The 23,047-nt window shown below is 37.0% G+C and overlaps 4 protein-coding genes across 6 annotated transcripts; 3 read left to right on the top strand and 1 right to left on the bottom strand.

The window, feature by feature from the left end:
* Positions 1-13: 13 nt before the first annotated feature.
* On the top strand, positions 14-4,297 carry LOC139767964 (uncharacterized). Of its 2 annotated transcripts, XM_071697729.1 has the most exons (7): positions 14-169; positions 1,099-1,734; positions 1,860-1,877; positions 2,335-2,667; positions 2,944-3,066; positions 3,157-3,304; positions 4,021-4,297. In XM_071697729.1, exons 1-7 carry the CDS (start codon positions 106-108, stop codon positions 4,169-4,171), a joined length of 1,473 nt encoding a protein of 490 aa, XP_071553830.1. In that variant the 5' UTR covers positions 14-105; the 3' UTR covers positions 4,172-4,297. The 2 variants fall into 2 exon arrangements, with proteins under 2 accessions (XP_071553830.1, XP_071553832.1); XM_071697731.1 differs by lacking the exon at positions 2,335-2,667.
* A 3,919-nt stretch (positions 4,298-8,216) lies between these two features.
* Positions 8,217-9,458, top strand: LOC139767966 (U6 snRNA-associated Sm-like protein LSm6). Its single transcript, XM_071697733.1, has 3 exons — positions 8,217-8,370; positions 8,528-8,618; positions 9,154-9,458. The coding sequence occupies exons 2-3, from the start codon at positions 8,528-8,530 to the stop codon at positions 9,300-9,302; spliced, it is 240 nt and encodes a 79-aa protein (XP_071553834.1). The 5' UTR covers positions 8,217-8,370; the 3' UTR covers positions 9,303-9,458.
* Positions 9,313-11,237, bottom strand: LOC139767965 (TIMELESS-interacting protein). Its single transcript, XM_071697732.1, has 2 exons — positions 11,096-11,237; positions 9,313-10,529 (listed from the first exon to the last, which is right to left on the bottom strand). Exon 2 carries the CDS (start codon positions 10,476-10,478, stop codon positions 9,507-9,509), a length of 972 nt encoding a protein of 323 aa, XP_071553833.1. The 5' UTR covers positions 10,479-10,529; positions 11,096-11,237; the 3' UTR covers positions 9,313-9,506.
* A 3,853-nt stretch (positions 11,238-15,090) lies between these two features.
* Tpnci (troponin C type I) lies at positions 15,091-22,641 on the top strand. Of its 2 annotated transcripts, none has more exons than XM_071697727.1 (6): positions 15,091-15,442; positions 16,851-16,881; positions 19,372-19,515; positions 19,811-19,930; positions 21,030-21,161; positions 22,271-22,641. In XM_071697727.1, the coding sequence occupies exons 1-6, from the start codon at positions 15,419-15,421 to the stop codon at positions 22,297-22,299; spliced, it is 480 nt and encodes a 159-aa protein (XP_071553828.1). In that variant the 5' UTR covers positions 15,091-15,418; the 3' UTR covers positions 22,300-22,641. The 2 variants fall into 2 exon arrangements, with proteins under 2 accessions (XP_071553828.1, XP_071553829.1); XM_071697728.1 differs by having other exon boundaries at positions 15,097-15,421.
* Positions 22,642-23,047: the final 406 nt, after the last annotated feature.

Genomic DNA, 23,047 nt, shown 5'->3' with positions numbered 1-23,047 from the left:
TGCGTCCAACGAAGCAGCCAGTGTTTTAGGAAGGAATGAGCGGTCGAGGTGGGAGGCAAGATATAAAGACTTGGCGGCCGATCGGGATAGAAACCAGATATCGTCATGTGGCAGTATCGGACGATCGGCCTTTTGGCCTTATTATTTGCAGCATGTGTCCAAGCACGAGGTAAGTTGCTTTCGTCTTGTAGCATTAACTTGTCATCATCAGCAGTCTCATGTTTTATACTAATTATTGTAAGATATATTTCGCTTCCGTTATCGTCCTTATTGTTTTAATGAGAAATAGTGTATTGTTATAAAATAAAAAGTGTAGTTGTTATAGAAAAAGAAACTTTCTTGTCAGGAATATATAAAAGAAAAAAAGCTTAAATATTTAAGTGTATCATTTCTCATCCTGACATAAAAATTTAATGTGTGTGTGTGTGTGTGCAATACAGCATATATACTTATATTTGATTTTACATAACAAAAAAAAGAGAAAAATCGCAAACAGCAAAATAATAAATAATACGATATACGTATTATTCTGATTTAAAATTGATATTTAGAGTCCATGAGATATAATACGCAAATGTCAGTTTATGTTTCCAAGATTTTACCATTAGTGAGACTACGATAATCTTCTCATGACGTAACATTCATAAATATATGTAAATGTGTAATGCGTGCCTTCCATTCTACGATATCAGCTTTACGATTGCTTCTTGATCGAAGAAAGCGCATATAAAAACACGAAGCGGTCGCAAGTTTTAGATTTTTTCTGAGAAATCGATAACAAATCTTTATTATAAATACGAAATTTGTTGCAGTCGTATGTAGATAATTGAGTTTGTACTTGAACTCTGATCTAAGATAATTGAACATTTCTCTTAAATACACTTTAATTTCTTGTGAACATTAAAACAGTTATACATCTTTGGTCTATAATATGAAGGAGGAAGATTTATAAAAAAAATATGAATATTTTAGGTACATGTAATTCTGAGAGTGTTTGTGATTAATTATTAGAAATTATTTTTTCAGTGATTCTTTTGCTTCAAGTTAAGTTTAACTTACAATTAGTTATAAGGAAACAATCTTTTTAATTTGTTGCAGAAGTCGAATTATTGCGTTCGAGGCGTTATAGCGGAGGTTTGGCTTCCAGCAGCGCTAGCAGTTCGGCCAGCGCAGGTTCGTTTGGTGGTAGCAGTTACTCCAAATCTAATGCTCAAGCTATCGGCAGTGCTACAGCAGGTGGACAATCCTCGGCTCTGACAGATGGATACGGAGGCGGTGGTCAGGGCGGTTATGGAGGCGGTGGCAGCGGCGGATATGGTGGCGGTAGTCACGGGGGTGGCGGTGGACATGGCGGACTCGGGGGTGGCCATGGTGGTTACGGCGATGGTGGCGGCGGTTTAGGCGGTGGCCACGGTGGTTTTGGAGGCGGTAGCGGCGGTGGCCACGGTGGTTTTGGAGGCGGTAGCGGCGGTGGACACGGTGGATTCGGAGGCGGTAGCGGCGGTAGCCACGGCGGAGGTGGTCACGGCGGATACGGAGACGGCGGTAGCCATGGAGGATTCGGAGGTGGCGGTAGTCATGGTGGATATGGAAGTGGCAGTGACGGACACGGAGGCGGATACGGAGGTGGTGGACACGGAGGTGGTGGACACGGAGGTGGCGGCGGATATGGAGGTGGCGGACATGGAGGTGGCGGTGGATTTGGCGGTGGACACGGCCCTAGCGGTGGATATGGTAATTAATTCTTTATTTTGATTAATTTTGAACAATTTAATCAAGAACAATTTGTTTTATTACAACCTATCAAATATTTCATTTATATACTTTACTTAGAATTAATATTTCGCAAATTTTTTCAGGACTCGGAGGCTATCCTGGTAAGTTCAAAATAAAAGAATTTAAATTTTATGTATATAGAGAATGATACGTGTAATAATAATTAGAAGTTAATACTTGGTAATATTTTAAATTTATATTAGCTTCGCTTTTTTTGCATCCTAATTTAGTAGAGTAGAGTAGCACATAAAAAAATACACTAAAAAATTTACGCAGTCTAAAAGTTAACATAGAAATAAGTATAAGCGGTTACAGTCACGCATAATTAATTTGAATTTATTAACCCTTTTTAAAGAATATAAATATGCAAATGCTAAATAGAGAGATAATACTAAAAGAGATATAATAATATAACAAAGATAATATCAAAGACTTGGTGTAGTTAGTTTAAAACAAATTCTTTTTTTCAGCTTTTGCTAATAGAACAAAAATAACTTCTCACAATCTAGTAGGAACCTTTTAATATAGAAAGTTTTTATACACTATACATATTTTTAGATGGCCACGGTGGTGATGGAGGCGGAGTTGGTAAAATTAGTGGAGGTTTGGGAGGTGGTTATGGTGGGTCTAGCGCCGGCGGCTACGGTGGAAGTAGCGCCGGTACTGGCAGTCATGTAGGAAGTGGCTCCGGAGGTCACGGGAGTGGCCTCGGAGGATATGGTGATGGTATCTCTAGTGGTGGTGGTTATGGCGGGGCTGGTTCTAGTGCAGGTGCTGGTAGTCACGGGGGTAGTGGTAGTATCGGGGGTTTCGGTGAAAGTGGTCATGGCACCGCGGGTGGTTACGGTGGTGCCGGCGCGGGCGGTTCGGGCAGCGGTTTTGGAGGTAGTAGTAAGTGAACATTAGAAAATATATATAACTGTCTATGCCATTAGAATTTTTGTAATTAAAATACGAAATATTTCTCTTTTCTAAATTATATATTTTCGTTATTTTAATGTGGACCTGTCCAATATAATTCTGAAAACTTAGATTATTTTATTTTTTGCACCTCCATATCTTTTTCGAGTTTTGAGACAATTCTATGTAAATTTGACATAGACAGTGATGGCAATCTTGGAAAAAGTATATTGAAAGATTAAGCTAATGCTGATGCTGGTAAATTAGGTGGAGGAGGATTTGGCGGAGGTCCTGGACTTGGCGGTGGATATGGAGGAGGTTTAGGTGGACATGGAGGAGGTTTAAGCGGTGGATATGGAGGAGGTTTAGGTGGACATGGCGGAAGTGCAGGTTAAATGATTTGAATAAAAATTTAATAGCAATTTAGACGATGTTAATCGTTAGAGATGGATTTGATCATGTTGTAGTCTCATGTCTTAGGTGGATGTGCTAGTGGAGGATGCGGTATTGGCCACGGGGGTGGTAGTGCTAATGCCCAAGCTAGTGCAAGCGCCAATGCCGGTGCTGGAAGTCACGGGGGAGGATATGGAGGTCACACGGGTCTTGGCGGTCACGGACCGGGAGTAGAGTATGTATTGCCAACAAACTATACACAAGTATATACTATATTTAAGGAATATTTCATTAATTTCCAATTTCACTTGCCTATAATGACTTGAAAACAATTTATGTTGATATCTCGATTTTTTTTATAAAAAATCGTAAAACGAGACTGAAGAAAATATCGATTTTCAATTCGGATTTGGGGGCCCCGAATATTGCGAGAAAGATAATTACAATGATTCGACAATCGTGTAATGATATCAGAACTTTGTATGCGGTGAAACAGTCCGCTTATTGTTAGAGTTTTCCCAACAGTGAAGATTTCAAGGTGAACAGGTTTCTTGTGAAACCGAATGTTTCCGTAACCTACGGTTGATTATGGAAATCGGCAAGACATGGTTAATTTATTGAGCAAATATTGATGAGGCATAAAGTCGACAAAAGCGAGTTCAAATAGCAAATGCTAATCACTATTTTTTTTAAGCACTTTATGCACACAGAATTTTCAATATTAAAAAGTTTGTCCATTTTGATGATTTAAAAAAGTGTTGCCCCTTTTTTTCTATAAAACTAATATTACTGCAACTATTAGAAAGTAAAAAGAGTGTTAAAAAGAAGAAACATGCTTGAAGTTGTCATCCAAAAATTTAGAAGTGCTTATTATGTGGAATAAATTCTCATTTCAAGTCAATTTTTATAATACACATTAACTTTTTGATAATCGTTCGATTTTATTTGTAGTCTATTCTCCCGCATCGGTGACACCGACGAAGGCACGAGCCAGAGCGGTACCGTCGAAGGTGCCAAAGGAGTTTACAGCAGCAGCGCTGCGAACATAGACGGTAGCGGTAAAGGTGCTTACTCCGTTAAAGCCGGTAAAATTCCGGCGTAAACCGCGCCTAACTTTCACATCGGACGGAAATTGGTTGTTGCTCCGCTAGATAGAGATCTTCTCGACGACTGGAGATGCATAGCTGTGATTACAAACCTATTTCGATATAAACGTATAATACAACAACTCAAGGTCTACGATTTATTTATTTCCTGAGCGTCGAGCGTGTTGTGACGTCTAAAGTAAATCCATGAAATTATATAACATTCTCCTGAATGTTTGATTGATGTATCCTGGTCCCAATCAAAGGAAATACATTATTCTGCGTTCGGCAATCAACGCTGCGACCAATGTCCAAATGACTTCGGAAATACTTCCGACCATTTATCATCGTATTTCTAAATGACTTGGAAAATCTCTTGAAGTGATGTCAAATTAAAGTGATTTGTTTCCTGGTTATTTACTTTCAGCAATGAAAAAGTTCAATTTATTTTCGTATCTTATTTAAAATATATACGATTTAATAATACATTATATGTATATGTTATTGTCCCGTTCATCAACTACGGCGTTTTTTAGTTTTTAGTCATAAAAATTGCATTTTTATTGCGTTTTCTGCTCCTATTTCTGATTATAGTCAATTGAATCTTAAATCATTTGATCGTCTAGCGTTTTAAAGAGATATAATTTCTCGATAAAGATATGAATATGACGAATCATCATAAGTACTGATTGCGTGAAATCATAATGCCTGTTATGTTGCCTCGCTTATTTAATAAGCTATCTAATAGTTATTCGCTAGTTAATGCCGTTTTGATTAGTTGGAAATACCGGTTTCTCATCTATTTTTCACCGCTAATGAATACTCATCAAATCGATGTAATTCATCACTAATCACGTTGCGCAATCCAATGATTATAATAGTCTGACGGTATATCAAGACCCTCTGTCCTGCCTCCGTCTGTAAATCCGGTTGCATGATGACTGAAAGTCCTTTTGTTATTTTGTCGCTATTTTACAGCGTAATTATCCATCTTCGAAAATTTCTCGATAAAAACCGACCGCGAAAACCGACCGCGAAAATACAAAGCTGCGTGATTGTGCATGTTGTTCATGCGACACGCATCTTGAAAATGTATCAAGTAAGATGTATAAAGTAAATGACGTAAGATCCAAAAAAAACCGAAAATTCCCGCACAATTGATATTATAATTAAATATTATAATTAATCACTAATCGCGTTATTATAATTAAGTAATATAACATAATTGCAAATATTTACAAACTTATATATCGATATAAATATATATATCGTTATATTTTTCATTTTTTATCAAAATTATTTTTTATACAATATATTCATATATATATTACTGTAAAATTGAATATATAATTGTACTATACATATATGATCAATTCTAAAATAATTTTAAAAGTTTCAGCGTTTCTCGACAAATATTTAGAATCTCACGTCATATATTACTTGACTGGCATAAAGCCAATTTCTCAATCAAAAATAGATGGATAGATTACAAGAAATTAGGGTAAAATCGATGCTTTGTTATACAATAAATTTTAGTTAATTAATTAATAACAATTATCACGTTTTCTATAAAATAACTTGCATAATAAGACCAAAATATTTCTTGCCCTTTTTATGCATATGTATTTATATTTATGCATATTGTACGCTTTTCTTCATGCATACCGATATTCTAAATATATCTATATATTGCTTCCTTTCATCGATTTATATAATATTTAATCTTGGCTGAACATATGGAAAGGAACAAATAAAGGGTATAAATAGAACACATCCTAACTAATTCATAATTTTTCCCTATCTACAGATATTTTTTTTATAACACGATCTTATTCTTATCTCTTTTGTTCAAGAAAAATAATGTCAAAAATAATTCTTTAAAGGAATCTAAATACAAATTTGATATTTCAAAATTCAATACTTTGTACTAATTGTCAGAGTATTATTTTATATCTTGTTTCTCTTGTGTTTCTAAAATATTTATTAATCTAATTGTAAGCAGAATTAATCTACGTAACAAAATTTCCAAAATTTAATGTACTTAAAAATTTTATTTAAAAGTTACCTACAAAACGCGGCAGTTTGTCAACATAATTCGAACGATGATAAGCTCTTTGATGGCTGCGTGCGTGCGAAGTGTGCGAGTATTTTCTCAAGCACAATCGCACAGTACATCAATAAACAAATGATACCAAGATTAAATATTTTCCGTAATCTGCAGTTTTAGCCCATCCATTTTAAGGCAACAAATCTACTTGTAAGTTTTGAGATGGCGTGACTGATGTAATATTTTTATAGCGTAATTTATTGTCGTAATTCGACATGAGATACAATGGCTCTATATTTAATTAATCGTAGATTCGTTACCTAAAAAAAAAAAAAAATTTGACTCACCAACTCGATGCGCAACGGACGGAGTTATACAGCCACGTAGCTACGATGATACTGTAACATACAAACATAAGATTCAAATTTAAAAAATGCTCAAAATAATCAACATTTCAAAAGATAATTTTTACGCGTCTCTAATTCGTCTTTTAATGAGATATTTAGCAATAATTTAGTTATTTACCGAAAAAGATCTTTACAAGCATAAAATTTTGAATAATTTCTCTTTTTGTAATTATTTCTAATTTATCGAGATAACAATTCGAATAAATAAAAAAGAACTATTAATTTTTATCAGATAAGAGATGATACTCACCCCAAGGTTGCTCCGCCGATGCCCGATGCCTCTCTCAGACCTCCTCCTCCTCTCAAGACGTCAGGCCTCCTCCTCTCACCGCACAGGACACTCGCGAGAAACACTCGCGGATAATAAACTACAATCGCGCGCGGACTAATTTCAGTAAAAGTCTTTCTCGCGCGATATTTTACGGCACTCCCGTTTAAAAAAGTCCTTTAGTCCGATTACTTGAACGGCACTCCCGAAGCAAACGCGACGAACCGGCTACGGTTCGTTCATTCAATTAAATCGGCGGACGAGGGTACGTTAGCTTCCCCGTCTTTGGATGTTTATCCAAGCAGAACAAGAGTTTTGCTTGGGTAAAATCCTCGTACTGGGTACTGGGCCTTCCCACCTCGCCAAGGTCGTACCCATGGGAAGGAAGTATTTTACTCTGTAATATAAAAGCAGTAGGTAACATAAATTTTTCGTGCAAATTTGAAGGAGTCGCGACGCCGATTGCCGCGATTCGTTCCGCGTTCATCACCGCGTTACCCGCGGCGTTACGTTAATGGGCGACGAAATGTTCTGAGATGTCGGCAACTTGGCGCGATACTACGCAAGTCGAACGGACGGTTAAAATAAAGACACGCACTTCGTGAATCAAAGATACCGTGACTGCCGGCCGCTAACTTACGCGACGCGCGAGATATACGAGAATCGAGATTATGAAGCATTCACGAACGGGCGATGTATCACGGTATTCCGTTACTCGAATCACTCGGTACGACGATATCACTCAGCTCTCTTTTTCCCTATACGGAGAAAATCGGACGACACGATAAATCACACGACAATTCCGGCACAGCGTTCAAAGCACGAGCACGACACGAGATAAATGAATGCCACGCGAGTCCAGACATGGCGGGACGAACGACTATCACCCGCGAATATCACAGCGAAATTGCAAATCGTTTACAATTGCCGTACATACCTTCGGCTCGACGTCTCCGTCTCCGTTTCGACGTCTCGAGCGAGCGATTCGCACGACACGTTCATTTCGAAAAACACTTGATACGTACATACACTCGTAAATTGTTGAACACACTTGCGTAGCGATTATTCCCGCTGCCCGCGAAACGAGAAAGCAGGAATACCAATCACTGAAACGAGCTCGTTCAGAAAACAGCACGAAGCACGAAGCACAGTGACGGGCGCGCGCGGAGCACAAGCACTTCCTTTGCCTAACAATTCGTTGTTGCAAAATAAAATTTTCTCTTTATTCTAAGCACTATTTTTAATTATTTCAAATCGTTGCAATTCCTCGGCTAAAATCACGTCATAAGCCTGCTTGCCGAGTTGAATGTGATTGGTTGGCTCTGTAGATAAGAGCCAATCATGTTCAATCGCTCAGCGAGCAAGTTAGCTGTTTTGCCGGCGCTTGCCGCTTGCGTACTTGCGTTTTCCGTGTGTCACAGAGAGATTTAGGTTAAAATTGTTTAGAATCGAGACTATCCACGAAGAAAGCGATTATCCGTATTATTTACAAAGGTACGTAGAAGGTGACAATCGTACTCATCTTTCGTTCACTAAAAATTGTTAAAATTATCGTGGCATGTAAATAACGTGACGATTTAAGTGCAACTATTCACTCTTTTCTACTGCGTAATTTCTTTAATGTATTAAATGTCGTTTTTACATGTGACAGATGAGCCGGAAGGAAGCATTGTCTCAGTTTATACAGCAAATTCATGGACGACCTGTCGTTGTAAAACTGAACAGCGGTGTCGATTACAGAGGTAGATGTTTACCCATAATGTTGACATATATCAACATTTGTCTGTAATGGCTCGTCTACAATAGCCGTAAGAGTAGATGCAATAAGACGTAACCAGTAAGCTATTGATCAACCACAGTCAATTATTCTTGAATTATAAAAATCCCATAGTTAATAGCTTACTGCTTACGTTTTACTGCATACTCCTGCGGCTATTGTAGACGAGTCATAACATTGATGTATTAACATTCACTAAGTTGTCTATATTGGCCTAGTTTACACCGATCTTTTGATACGTATCAAATAGTATATTTGAGCTGATCAGCCAATAATCATACTAATTTACTAGTTATTTACTATTTAATACGCGTATCAAGTGATTGGTGTAAACTAGGCCATTAAAAAATCAAGACTTTCCCGATAGAATCAATTGTTTTTATCTGTATCAGTTGAACGTCTTTTTAATTCAATTAGTGAATATTACAAATTTTAAATTTTAAAGTTTTCTTTAAAAAGATAAACGTTTGATATAGTCTAATGCAATGTAATATTTGCAGGTGTATTGGCTTGTATAGATGGTTACATGAATATCGCACTTGAACAAACAGAAGAGTACGTTAACGGACAATTAAAGGATAAATACGGGGATGCCTTTATACGGGGGAACAATGTTCTGTACATTAGTACACAAAAGCGTAGGAATTAGTCGTGACATATAAGTAAATAAAAACTAAATGTTTATTTAATAAGCATTTAAAAAAAAATTCATCTTTACATGTATCTTTAATAACTTGTGCTTCTAAGTATATAATAATTCCAGATGAGACAATTTTTATACCATATAATAAATGCTTCTATACGATGTCTTTTGTGGATAGCGAAAACTTAATACACTGCTACAAGATTTATTTTACTCATGGTTTGCTACCGGCTCTTCATTTGACACCGTATCATTTGATTCAGTAATGATCGTATTTGCATTTTCATTTATTTGTAGTCGCATATTGTCTATCTGGGATGAATCTGTCTCGTCATGGACTGTAAGATTACCGTCTTCGTTTAGAGTGTCTATATTCGTATCATCGATCAACCTTGCTCTCTTAGCTTCTTCCTCCTGCTCTTTCTGCTTTTGGAGCCTTCTTTGAATAGCCAGTTGCTTGTTTCTCTCAATTCTTTGTTTTACTTCGTCACTCAATTCGTTAGCAATAGTGGCATTTGTATGGGGTACTTGTGAATTTTGCGTATCAGTGGATTGCATTAAAAGCTTGTCGAACGCATCCTCGCTTGAAGTGCTCGGACCAGGAACGGAAGCTCGCGTTTCAGCCTGCTTTTGTTTTTGAATTTGTTCTGTTATCAGCAAATCAAAGTCGTCCAGAGGAGCGCTTTCCTGTTGATCCTCATCATCTTTATCCATGTCATCGTGGGTGATCAAATTATCATCCGACCAAATCATATCCAGCCGATATCTCTTGATAAACACTTGCAGATCTTTCTTCGTCCCCAGTTGCTCGACTCTCGTGAGAAAATCATCGAAATGGTACTTGGGAAACAATCGGTAGGACCAATGTTCCAATCTCTTCATGATTCTGTCAAGGTCCGTTCTTTCGTGCCCCTTGCCGTTGAACTTGAAGCCTTCGAAGTACTTTTCGATGGTTTGGATACCATTCGGGCCTTTCAATCTTTCTGTATTAAGTTTGGGCACAGGATTTCTCACTACGTGTGACTTGGATTTTGATGGATCGACTCTCCGCCCAGTTCCCGTCTCATTGTCGGAAGTCCCATCCCCCGCTTCCCCGTGGCTGTCACGCTCGTTGTTAGAGTCTTGATTCTCGTAATGCTCTATGATATCGTCGTCACCCTCGTAATCCGGAACATCCGCCATGATGGTATGAAGTGTCTATTGATTCAGTTTGACCACTGCTTAGGCAGATTCCTGAAAAAATATTTATTCATTTAGAGATAATTGTAGTTATCAAACCGAGGAGAATCCTAGACTTGCAATATATTCTTTAAATTAGTGTTGTCCAACATTTGTAATTCTGAGTATTGAATTGAAGTGTGTTGGCGTTTATGTCTGTTGTCTTCCTTTTCCTACTTCCATTAAGAAAAAGGAAAGCATAGGTACATCACATCAAGCCAGCGCCCAGAATTACAAATCTTGGGCAGCACTGCTTTAAACAATTTAACCTAATCTGATCCTAATTTTGGATGCATTGAGAATAGTGTACAAATTAACAAGAAAAATCAATAAGACCGTCTGAGAAAGGTTAATGTAGCTCTGACCAAGAGGGGACAGGAATTTCGTGTAAAAAATTGTAACAATCAATTGGAGACGATGATGAGAGTAATCCTATCCCAGACACTTAAAAAATAATAATTTTGGGCCAATAGTTCATTTTTTATCACGACAAAATCGAGGCGAAAGGTACAGTATCTCATATCGAGCTGTATTGAATCTAAATGATTAAACGAATCTGAAATTACAGGTTAGGGGCTTACTTAGGCGTTCAGAGACGCAGTCTCCTTAAAACTCGCTGTCGTCCTGCGACTCACAGCTACCCTTCCCGTCCTCCATAAACTTGTCGAACTGCCCGTCCGACTTTTTCATCCGCTCCAAGACCGACACGAGTAGCTTCTTATTCAGCCGATCAGTCTGCGTTATCTCCCGCTCCCGCACGACGGACTCGCACTTCGGTTCGTCCTGCGCTCGTTCGTTCTGCAGCTTCTCCAACACGTTGCCGTCCCGCTCCATCGGGGTTCCAGGCATCTCTCCCGTTGTTGTCACAACACTCACAACAGACGCTGTTTGCGACGTTGCGATTGTTCCGAATCGCGGACAACCTGTGATCTACAGCCGCGCGAGAAGTCGTGAACACGAAATACGAGGGCGTGTAAACGAAATATCGACACGAAACGTCAAAATACTGCTAACCGACGTCGTCAGTAGGATCTGTTCTTTACCTGCACCTGCACTAATGTACACTCGTTGTATTAAAAAAAAATGAAATAGATATCTATTTGAAGTTTAGCGAAAGCGAGAAGGAAAGTTTCAAGTGCAGTTCAATGCAGTGATAAAGAACATGCCGCAAGATGACGAATCGATTAATCGACCTATTGCTCTTTCTTTGAAATTGATATCCCGTGTCGACTAGTCGATTGTTGCATTGTTCTTTTCTTTTTCTTTATTAAAATCACCGACAAGAGAAGTGTTAAAAGATAAAAAGTAAATTAAACCGAGATTAAGTTAATCTACGTTAATAGAAATAGACATTACTGACATTAGTCATTTGTAATAGGAAATAACAGGTAGATCTACTTGCACGGTCGGTAAAGTGTTAATCGGCGATTAATTCAACCGACAATGTTGCTTAAACAACAAAAAATTATAAATTGAATTATATATAATTCGGTGTCTCTAATTTAATTTTTTAAATCCAATCTCTATATACGTTAAACAATAAAAAATTAATAATTCCGTTTATATATGTTAACAATAATGAAAGAATACAAGTATAACTTGACAAATTAGCCGATTAAATTAATCAGAGTTTGATCGAATCTTGATACCTTCTCGATGATTAGGTAAACCAATAAATTTTTATCAAAAGAAATTCATCAATCGAGACATTTTATTTAATTTTCAAAATATATGATTTTGTTAATAAAAAGTAATAGAGCAGTAAGTCATAAGCTAAAAGAAAATGAAACCTTGATCGAGGACGAAAAAGCGCGATTTATCATTTCTTATAACTAAAAGCCGCACGTGAGCGCGAGTATGTTAATCGGATCAGCATCTCAGCGATTACGCGAGGAAAACAGGTGTCGCGAGGCCGAGACGTGCCAGGAGGCTGATTTATGTCGCGATGTCACATTCAAAAACTAATAAAGCGACGATCTGAAACTGGAATGACCTAACTTGTTGGAAGCGCAAATATCTCGACCACGAGTGCGCGTCCAAGAACGAGCGCCTGATAAAATCGAAAGCACTTCCATCAGTAATACCGAATCTATTGCCAATCTATCTACTGAATATCCATTAAATGGATACTCCTCAAATTAATTACATTTAATGTAATTACACTTGGCTCTCGTAGATCCGTCTATAGACAACTGGGCGATATCGATCATTCGGCCTTGTCAAGTAACATGTATATTATTTCGTTATGGATGGAATTATCAATTTCTTGTTGAACAAATAAAAAGATTATAGAAAAAAATTATAAATTTTTTAAAACGATGAATTAATCTTTCTATACCACTAAAAAAATATTGTGCATTTTTGTTCTTAAAATAGGTTAACACTGATTGTGAGGAGATCACTTCTTCATCACTAGTAAATTTTTCCCACGCAAATTGGACTTCAGTTTTGAAAAATAATAAATAATTTTTAGAAATAATTTTCTCCTTATTGTTAAATCATTTTAAGAACAAAAATTTAGAACATTTTTTTAGTGATAGAAAAATTAATTCATTGTTCTAAAAAATAAATCTTTTTTTATATCTGTGGCTTGAAACTTTTGAATCTTACTACAAGTTTAGGTACCGTTTAAGTACATAGGTCGTTTGGAATTCCGCAAAAGAGAGCGGATTCTGGTTTGCCAACGTCGCGTACGCATGCAATAGTGAGATCTAGATGACTGAAGTGACTAAACGTATCGAAATGCACAACATATCATTTTCGCAGCAAATAAACATTGTGTTTTCGTCTCGAGAAATGAATAATACTCTGAGTGTATTGGCGCGAATATAACGCGTAACTTTCGATTTGTCATGACTTGTAGCATATCCTAAAAAAAAAAGACGATAAATGCTCGTTCTTCGGTTTATTTCAGCTATAGGACGGTTGTTTATTGTTTTCGCGCACAGAGCACTGTCCGCGTAGAGGTTTTGGCGTCTGGCAAACGTCCATTCGTGCCCTTGCGTCTCATCCTTCAGCCTCGCTATGTGTCGAGATGTCCGGAAAGATCTGTCTGGCACACGTACGCAAAGATACAGAAACGCGTATTCTATTGATGTTAATGTATTCTTTGTTTAATCGTAAGATATTAACCGATTGATCTTCAAATGCTAACTTTAATGCTCAAAAGTGACTTATAAGAAAATATAATAAAACATATATTCTTTTCTCGATTTTGATGAACTTTTGAATATGTTTATAGTATAAATCGAAATAAGAGACATGTTATTTTCTTGTAAATGTTAAGGGAGTGAAAAAAATTAACTTTTATGTTTCCAAGCGTAAGAAACGATAGATATGCAAAAATGTTTTAAACTTTTTGTGTTTTGAACTAGACTTTTGAGGTTGCAAACGCACTTTATAATTATATATTCAGATTTTTATTTGTTATTTTTTCTTCAAAGCAAGTAAAATATTCCAATCAATACTTCGCAAAACGATTGTTCATGTTATTAATGCATGATCATTCCTTTTGCAAGAAGGATTTAACACACAGCAAATTTACTGCGTATCATATCGAGAAATACATTTTCTGGTGCATTTTTGTTTAACTGCAGTGGAACATTAGCCGAAATTTTTAATGCTCGAAACTGACTAAAAAGCATAATTTTTTTTGTTATAAGGAAGTAAAATATCGTAATTAAGTAATATCGTTTGCGAAATGATTGCATATTCTCCGGCTTCAAGAATTCGTGATCACGTTATTCTTTTTGCGAGAAGGATTTAACTCGTTGCGGCTGTTTCCCCACGCCGTCCGAATCGCTTTCGCTTCTATTGTTGCGAAGGTCTTTTGTCTCGATTCTAAATAGCGAGTCCGACATCGATTCGTCCGGTGCACCATACGCACCGACATTTTACTGTCGCTTACTCCAACCGCGGGATTTTCATTCTCTATTTTCGTACCGCTGCAGTATAACGCCACGTTCGCGCGCAGGAACGGTTGTAATCGCACGAATGCGAGAATCTAATAAAAACATGTTTAGAGCACTGCGTTTGTGTCTCAAATACCAACGGTTTATGACGGCAATTTATTATCTTGAACATATCCATCGAGGCTTTATCTCCATTTTATCTTTGCCTCTTATTACTTATTTCCCTTTTTAATCAATATATTACCCTATCTTCGATCAAATGTCATTTTCTCGAAGTTGAAACTTTTAATCGCCCATTCTTCCTTCAAATCTCAATCTTCCCGAGTTTAATCACTCGCAACAGCCTCTCTCCTTTCTCTTTTATAGTCATTTATAATCTCATGTCTACGTCGGGAAGAGCGCGGGGTTCCCGGGATTAAAAATAATATTCGATTCGAACAACACGGTCTGATCCGTCAGGGAGCCGCTATACGTCAGCGTCTCCTCGCCGGCGCGGCGCGACGGCGGTCACCGGATCCCGCGGGTGAACGCGAGACGAGGAGGAGCCGCCGCCGCCTCGAGACCGTCTCGCTGACACACACACACCGCGTCCCAGAAATAGCGCAAGCGCCTTCCCGGAGGTAGCCTCGAGATCCCGCTAAAGAGGCACCCGAACACGCGCCCTCGACGATTGGCTGGAGCCAGGGTCCGGGGCGCGGCCGGTCCGCGATCGGTCACGCAACCGCTATATCATCCCATTCGAATATTATCCCGGCGCCGCGTCGCCTCGCAGCAGTGCGTCAAATCGAGGCGACGAGAAGTTTTCAGAGGGCACGGTTTTGTGAGTCCCGCCGTTTTCCGTTTCGCAAAAATCCTCTTCGGACGTGACTTAACGCCGTGCGCGCTCCTGCGAAGACCCGGGTCGAGACCGGTCGAGTAATACACACCTCGGTGTCTTAAGTAGAGTTAAAAAAAAAGAGAAAAGAAAAAACAGTTGAATTTCGCGCCGCCACCATGGTATGTTCTATCGATGATATTGTAAGTCGTCGCCCTGGTAAACACACACGTTTTCCTACTGTCTATACTTACGTAGTTATTTGTTGTATTTTTTAACCGTCGAGTCTCTTTCTCTCTCTCATTTATTTTTTTATTTTTTTTACCTCTCCTTTCTATCTACCTATCTTTCTATATTTTTTAATATCATCGAAAATTATTTGCACGTGCCACCTGGGCATTTAATTGTAAATCACTCTTTTCTAATCTGTCTCTAAATCTCGTTTGTGCACCGTATTCTGTTTTATTTTTTATGCATCGTGATTCAGTAGCGATTAACAGTGTATATCGTGCTCGGATTTTCTAGCGCGCCTAGATAAAATGTGTCTAACCGATCGGCCACTTCCGGCTGAGAGAGATGTATCTTGATACCATGATGAATGAGATTCTGGAAAAACGTGATTGTTTCTTAAACGGCGAGTTTACTCGGCCGCTTCTTTAAAACAAATCCGTCATTTTTTTCTCCCGAAGGAAGATGTATTTCATTACTCCGAATATATTTGCGTATAATATAATATTGAGCAAAAAAACGAGAGTAGTGTATTCTTCCTGCGTTGCTGCTATGTTGCAACGAAGTTACGGCGGATCGTTTAAAGTGGCGGTTCGAGAAAGTCTATTTTGATTCATTAATTGTAACGGATGTAGTTGAATAGAGTAATTAAGACTTTTCGATAAATGGAACAATGATTCTTCAATAATGAAATGCATTGTCATTGTAAAATCATTAAAAATAGTGGATATTATCATTTAATTCATTTATGTAAGAAATTAATTTAATTACGATATTTACTATTTTTAATTATATATATTTGCATAAAAAATAAATTTAAAAAATTTAATTAACTAAACTTAATGTTTGGTTAATATTAATTCTATAGTTTTTATAAATCTGAATTATATTTCATTTTATCGAAGAGTTTCAATTGTTTAGTACACATGTAGTTCGGAATTGCACGCATGAAAATTCTATCTTGCATAAAATATTTCTATTATATTCTGAAATCACAGAATAAATAATTTGTATTCATAATTTGAAGAAATTCGATGGTTTAACGGAGACTTTGAAAAATAGAACTTGTTTAATGAATTTTAACAGTGCACGAATGTTTCTTCCAAAAATAACTAGCAACTTTTAATTAGACGCGATAAATTCACTTAAAACCTTTAACAATTTGTGTCTAATGGTTACAATTAATAGAAGAATGATAAAGATTTTCGATGTTCGATATGGAAATAAATTCACTTAAAATCTTTACTAATTTGTGTGTAATAGTTATTGATTGATAAGCCTGATAAAGATTTTCGATGTTTGACATAGACAGATCTAGAAAAATATCTTTTATCATTATTGATAATTGTAACTCGCATCTTTATCGTAACTTGCGATTTGCAGGCTGACGAGCTGCCGCCGGAACAAATTGCCGGTATGTATCTCAGTTCAAAATATTGTTAATTTCTAGCAAAATTATCAATAAAGTCGTATCAATAATTCCAATATAAATTAATAAGCGATGGCAAAAAATATGAAGTGACTTTACCCAAGTTTTGTTAGATACACTCTCTTTAACTATTTCTAACAATCTCCCTTAAATTTCCATATAAATTGTCCCGAAAGTCAAATATCCTATTTACAAAGGCAGTCAACGAAGCGACTGCGAAATTAATCGGAGCTATTGATTTTGTTGCCAATTGCTGTAATATAAAAATAGATATTCATATATTCCAAGAAAATCCAGGGAATAAACAAAGGTAGAGCGCAGTAGCCAAGAACAGACATAAAGCTATACTCGGGCTCGTCCATATATATCGTTTAGAATTAAAAACCGTACAGTTACGCACTGAGAATTCTATCGCGATATCGTTATTAACGTTTTCTCGATAAGTCCATGTTAAAAGATAAATCTCTGCGATTTAATAATACGGCCAGTTTCGATATCCGTTGAAATATGACGAGACGCGTAGGCTACAATTGCTAAATATGTATTTACATATATTTCAATTGCGATATATCCGCGATGAAGAAGACATCATGCTGGTATACAGAAGCATTTTTGACATCGCGACGGGAACGTGGTTCCTACTCGGGATTAAAAGTAGAATACCTTTACAAACGGAACACGGCAATCGAGCACGGATAAATTTTCATTGCTTTCGCCGAGTTTGATCCGATCGGGGGCAGCTGCGGAGAGCGCGGCTATGTATAGCTACGCAGAACGAAACGAAAGAGCAGCATCTCGCTTGACGACGATGACGACGATCGATTCTACGAATATAAATTGAAATGAAAATAGAAGGGAAAAAACGCGATGAGGATAGGAGAAGAAAGAAAAGAGGAAGGAGAAGAAGTATATCCCCGGGAGGAAGGAGAGACAGGCCTCGTACGTTTTTCCAACCGTTTGCGATCGCCGGGCACATTCGCGCTCTCGGAGGTTTTAAGACGAACGCCTGGAATCGCGCGCAGCCTTCCGCCGCTGAATCGAGACGCAGTAATACGCGGAATATTCGAGACTTATAACTCCCGTGAGTTACGAATATAGCCCTCGAACGAGATACGAAGCGTATAACCAAAAATATCCCGAAGACGTAATTTTTTCACGCTTCGCTGATAACGGGATTAATTGACCACGTAAATGGCAACGATGATCGAACCAACATTCTAAAATCTTTATACATATTAAGTAAAACGAAAGTAAATCATTAGGTTCTTGTTTTTTTCCAAAGCATTCCTATCAAAGGATAAAATAACAGTACTAAAAAATAAAATTTGATAACTTATGTACATACGTCTTTCTTCATTAAAGTAACAACTTCCTTATTTCCATAAGTAATGCAATACTTTTGATATTTTTGAATACTGTATGTATAATATATATATATATATATATATATATAATATTAATAATATATTATAATTATGAAATGATATTAGATAATTTTATTATATTTATATATATGGAGGAAAAGAGCTAATATACCTAGCGCGATATCCTACTCTCCACTCCACTCTCTCCCCCAATACACGTGTTACATATTAGATAATAATACACACAACATATACATTAATATTTCTCATGATTGCCACACCGGAATTGGCTTATCGCCGAATAATTTTGCGTTAAGAGTTAAAAATAAGGAAGATATCGTAGGAAGATGGAGTAGAAAGATATCGTACGGTAATACGATACCGGTAACGTGTCAAGAACTCTCAAAATCTGGATCGCGCGTTAAATCGGTGCAGTTAAATCAAGTTAAATTAAGTGCAATTTAATAGATTCGTTGGGAATGTCATAAGACTCGAGGACATATGTAGTCGCAGGCGTGAGCCGTGTAATCGCGCGGTTCCTAATTGAATAAATTCGACAAATAACGATAAATAATATGTCGCGCATCCCATCGGCACGAGCCGATGGCGTATCAGGCCAAATAAGCTCAGCGCCAGCCGTCCCGGAAGTACGTTAACATACGGTCTAAATCCGTATCGCCCCGACGTTTAATGTCTTTAACCGAAAGGACTTTATATTGTTAGCGAAACTGGCTGTAGAAGAAACCGTTTAGAAAGGAGAGGAGAATCTTTCGTTTCTCTTTTCAAGAGCTGCTTCCAGCTCTTTGCCATCGGATGCCAGCTACATCCAATAGTTAAAAGAAGACTATATTAAATTAAAAAAAAAAACAGACAGAATGCTCTATGACAATTATTTGACAGAAGTCTCCTTATTTTTGCTATCCTCTGTTAACATAACAAACGTTATGGATTAACGTTATCGTTGCAATTTTCGTGAATATTATTCGTAGATTATCTTTGAGAGACTAATATGTATAAACATATTCCTTCTATGATCTTCTTCAGATTTCGAATCGCGGGATTTGCGATAACGAGAGCATTTTTTATATAAAAAATATTTGATCTCTTGTAGTTCTGCGCAAAGCTTTCGATAGCTTCGATAGTGGCAAAACCGGCAGCATTCCCACTGACATGGTAGCCGATATCCTTCGGCTAATGGGGCAACCGTTCAACAAGAAGATCTTGGACGAGCTCATCGACGAAGTCGACGCCGATAGTAAATATCATTAATCGTACTTCGTACTAATTAACAACGGCGCGACATCAACACGGTTACGACACGTGTACGGTGGATTTTGAGGCCTATTTAAAGAATATTACTGACCAAGCATAACAATGTCTTGTTTATCTCTCTATTTCTGAAGTGTTTACAGATATGCATACGCGCGTCGCGTCTCTACCGAGTTGTTGTCAAATTTCGTGCGATTTAATTTACCGTAACGCGCCTCGGTAATTCTATTTGTGGAATTCGTTGAATATTTTTGCGCTGTCTCATAATACTCCGCTTGCAGAATCTGGGCGGCTCGAGTTTGACGAATTCGTCACGTTGGCGGCGAAATTTATTGTTGAGGAAGACGCGGAGGCGCTGGAAAAGGAGCTACGGGAAGCCTTCAGGCTCTATGACAAGGAAGGTATATAGCGAATCTCGTAATAAGGCTTGTGAACAGTTTATCGGACATAGCTCATTAGTTAGCGAGATAATTCATGAAGTTTTTTCGATAAGATATGGCTAATAATTACTTGAATAATAACGACTATTTTTTTACAAATCCAAATTATCTTCCTTCGACTTTTCTCATCTTTCTTATATATACATATATAGTTTTTTATGTGTTCCTAAAATGGAAATGCGATTTATATAGTGGTAGATGTTTTACTTCGTAAAACGGATCAGTTTCGCAGCGAGGAGAGACTTGGCGTGACAAGCGTGACATATGCGACGAGGAAATCTGAGAATACGTTTGTACAAACAGGCGCATTAAGTTCGCATCGGTTTCGTTATACGCGAACGTAAAAATAAGCCGGAGATTCCCAACGAAGGAAGCTCACGTGGCGGCCGTGAGCCAAGGATGTCGTAACACGTCTTTCATGAATTACGATTATATCGAGGGTGTGTAGCGTACGTATTTTAATGTGGCTGGCACCGAGGAGATAAATATCGCGGGACGGATAAATTTTGCAATTACTATTTGTGTCAAGTGAAAGAGAGATGAGTACTACGTGCCAGAATAGATTCTCAGAGATATACAAATAATGAAGCAGAATATAAGTAACCCTCAAATAACACAATTAATTGGTTCCGTGTTATATTGAAAACTGTGTAATTTAAGATCCATATAAAATCGGCATTTGATTCCAAGAGATTATTCGAAAAAACTTTTAAAAGGTAGGATTGTTACAATTTTTTATCGTGTTATTCGAGTCTCTGTACAATTCAAGTACATTCGAGGGTCACCTGTAACAATATTCTTAGATTTTCACGAGCATTCTAGACAATAAAGACATAAAGGCGTCATAAAGACATCTTTTAGACATACACGTCTAAAAGACATTTTAAAGATGTCTACGATGTCTTGTAGACATGCGTGCTGTCTGGGGTAGAAAACGATGGTATTATTACATCAATTTTATTGAAAAATGTTACGCGAGTCATATCATAATTTTGTCCCATATGCTACTTAAATATTCTTCGAGCCTGTGATTCTCTATACACGCACCTTGCTCCACCAGGTAACGGCTACATCCCAACGACATGCTTACGTGAAATTTTAAGAGAATTGGACGATCAATTGACGAACGAGGAATTGGACATGATGATCGAGGAAATCGACTCTGATGGTTCTGGTACAGTTGATTTTGACGGTACGTTCTTAGTTCTCTTCTTTCTCTCTCAACCAAGTGTATGGTATCCAGTAAGTTGACTGCAACTTGCGAGAAAGTAATTTGAAACGAAACCATGAGATAAAACACGTAAGAAATTTTAGAACAGTTTTATCGAAGAAGATAACTTTTTTATCAGGCATAGAAGGCATTTTCTTTTTAATACCACCGACTTTAATATTTTCGAAGAAAACAATTGTGAAACCTGTAAAAACGCGAAAAGATATTGAACTGAAAAATTCAACGTTTTATTCTTATGGAGAATCAGTATGTGTCAACGTATGCCACACAAGTTGAACGGAGGAAAGTCAAACGGTTTATTTATACGCCGGGCGAGTTGGCAGATCGAGGATGCCACTGATCCCGCGACTCTGCCTATTTTTATATTCGTACCTAACAAATCGCAGCGATTCATCAAAATCACACGCCCGTTCCAATTTCCGATGAATTTCGCGTGTAATGTTCCAAAATATAGAGTGGCGCACATAAAACCGGCTCCAGTGTTTTGCAACTGCATTTTGGACTGGTTTTATGTGCGCCACTCTGTATTAGAAAGCGTAACCCTTAAAGGAACAGTTGGATTAATAAGATTTAGGAGGAAGTTAGATGTTAAATTAGATCCTTAATTTTACAAGAAAAGACTCTCAACTCGGAAATTCAAAAAATTATAAAACTTTGGCAACACATAAAGGACGTCCTGTTAGGTAATAAGCTATTTTTTTGCTGTCTGATTTCACTCTGAAGAGGTAAAATCAACTTGGAAGTTGGCCCATTTTTCATTTCTGTTTTATTATTCACCGACGAAAGGAAATAGAACAAAATTTTATAGAGAAAACTAATTTCTTTTAATGAGATTTATCGATTAGAAAACTTATCGATTATTTAAAGAATTAGTTTTAGTACTAATTTGTATTTTTTACAAGTAATTAAAATCTTCAGAATTCTTACAACGAAATATGGTTTAGTGACATTGTTATGTGTTTGCGAAAGAAGAAAATTTATTGTGTCTAAATTTCTTATCAGTTTAAAATAAAGTAACGTATAAACAAAAGGAACGTTTGCTGCAAATATATATTTCTTTTCCTTTTCAGAGTTTATGGAGATGATGACCGGTGAATAATTATCCTGAATAATTGGTGAACTGCTTTTGGATCTAAAGACACTTATGCAATCCATACAATCACATCTTGAAACTAATCATTCACGTGTTTATAAAGAATCAATGCACATTGAATTTTTTCGCACAGAGATATTTTCCACATTTCGTGATTAGTCTTGGAAGTAAATTCCCACCATAAACGTCGCATTACGTCGGAATGAATTATTTCCAGCTTTTATACAAGCGTCATATTTATTATGTGAAACAATGAATTTTACTTTCATACACTTACATAAGGCTTGGAAACTTTTTCATTGAGAAATCAGTATACTTATTGTTAATAAAACTAAGATAAAAGTCTCATATCTTCTGTTATTTAATAATATGAAATATCACACTTTCCCCGTGTTTAGATGATGATACGAACAAAAAATTTACACCACTTCTTGACCTGACATGAGACCAACATTTTCTTTCAAATATCTCTACCCGAGCAATTTTTTTCATTCTATTTCGAGGGGGGCCTAATATACAAAGCGCGTTGTACTGCTATCGCAACACAATAATTTTTAATAACGTTTATTAGCCTATTTGTAGAGGAGAGCCAAGTCATATAATTTAATATTTATTCCTCTAGATTTTTTATTTTATATATATTTTTTCTTTCTAATTTTTTTTCCTTTTGGAATATACAATATATAATTAAATCCTTCGTTTTTAGATTACGGCTTCTACCAATTTTTAGTTAGATAATAAAGATACTGGTAAA

Source organism: Temnothorax nylanderi, unplaced genomic scaffold, assembly GCF_030848795.1.
Source record: "Temnothorax nylanderi isolate EJ_2023f unplaced genomic scaffold, tnyl_v1.0 TNYL_tig0013_pilon, whole genome shotgun sequence".
Lineage (NCBI taxonomy): Eukaryota > Metazoa > Arthropoda > Insecta > Hymenoptera > Formicidae > Temnothorax > Temnothorax nylanderi.
Note: the sequence above shows the minus strand (reverse complement) of the source record. Positions and strands in the feature narration are given on the sequence as shown.

What these genes read in the sequence shown, in the direction of transcription:
- LOC139767964 (XM_071697729.1), top strand. Translation starts at nt 106, where the DNA reads ATGTGGCAGTATCGGACGATCGGCCTTTTGGCCTTATTATTTGCAGCA. An exon ending in CAGCGGTTTTGGAGGTAGTA is followed by an intron (nt 2,668 to 2,943) that starts GTAAGTGAACAT and finishes CTGGTAAATTAG; the next exon opens with GTGGAGGAGGATTTGGCGGA. An exon ending in GGTCACGGACCGGGAGTAGA is followed by an intron (nt 3,305 to 4,020) that starts GTATGTATTGCC and finishes TTTTATTTGTAG; the next exon opens with TCTATTCTCCCGCATCGGTG.
- LOC139767966 (XM_071697733.1), top strand. Translation starts at nt 8,528, where the DNA reads ATGAGCCGGAAGGAAGCATTGTCTCAGTTTATACAGCAAATTCATGGA. An exon ending in CAGCGGTGTCGATTACAGAG is followed by an intron (nt 8,619 to 9,153) that starts GTAGATGTTTAC and finishes TAATATTTGCAG; the next exon opens with GTGTATTGGCTTGTATAGAT.
- LOC139767965 (XM_071697732.1), bottom strand. Translation starts at nt 10,478, where the DNA reads ATGGCGGATGTTCCGGATTACGAGGGTGACGACGATATCATAGAGCAT.
- Tpnci (XM_071697727.1), top strand. Translation starts at nt 15,419, where the DNA reads ATGGTATGTTCTATCGATGATATT. An exon ending in TATGTTCTATCGATGATATT is followed by an intron (nt 15,443 to 16,850) that starts GTAAGTCGTCGC and finishes TGCGATTTGCAG; the next exon opens with GCTGACGAGCTGCCGCCGGA. An exon ending in CAGGCTCTATGACAAGGAAG is followed by an intron (nt 19,931 to 21,029) that starts GTATATAGCGAA and finishes TTGCTCCACCAG; the next exon opens with GTAACGGCTACATCCCAACG.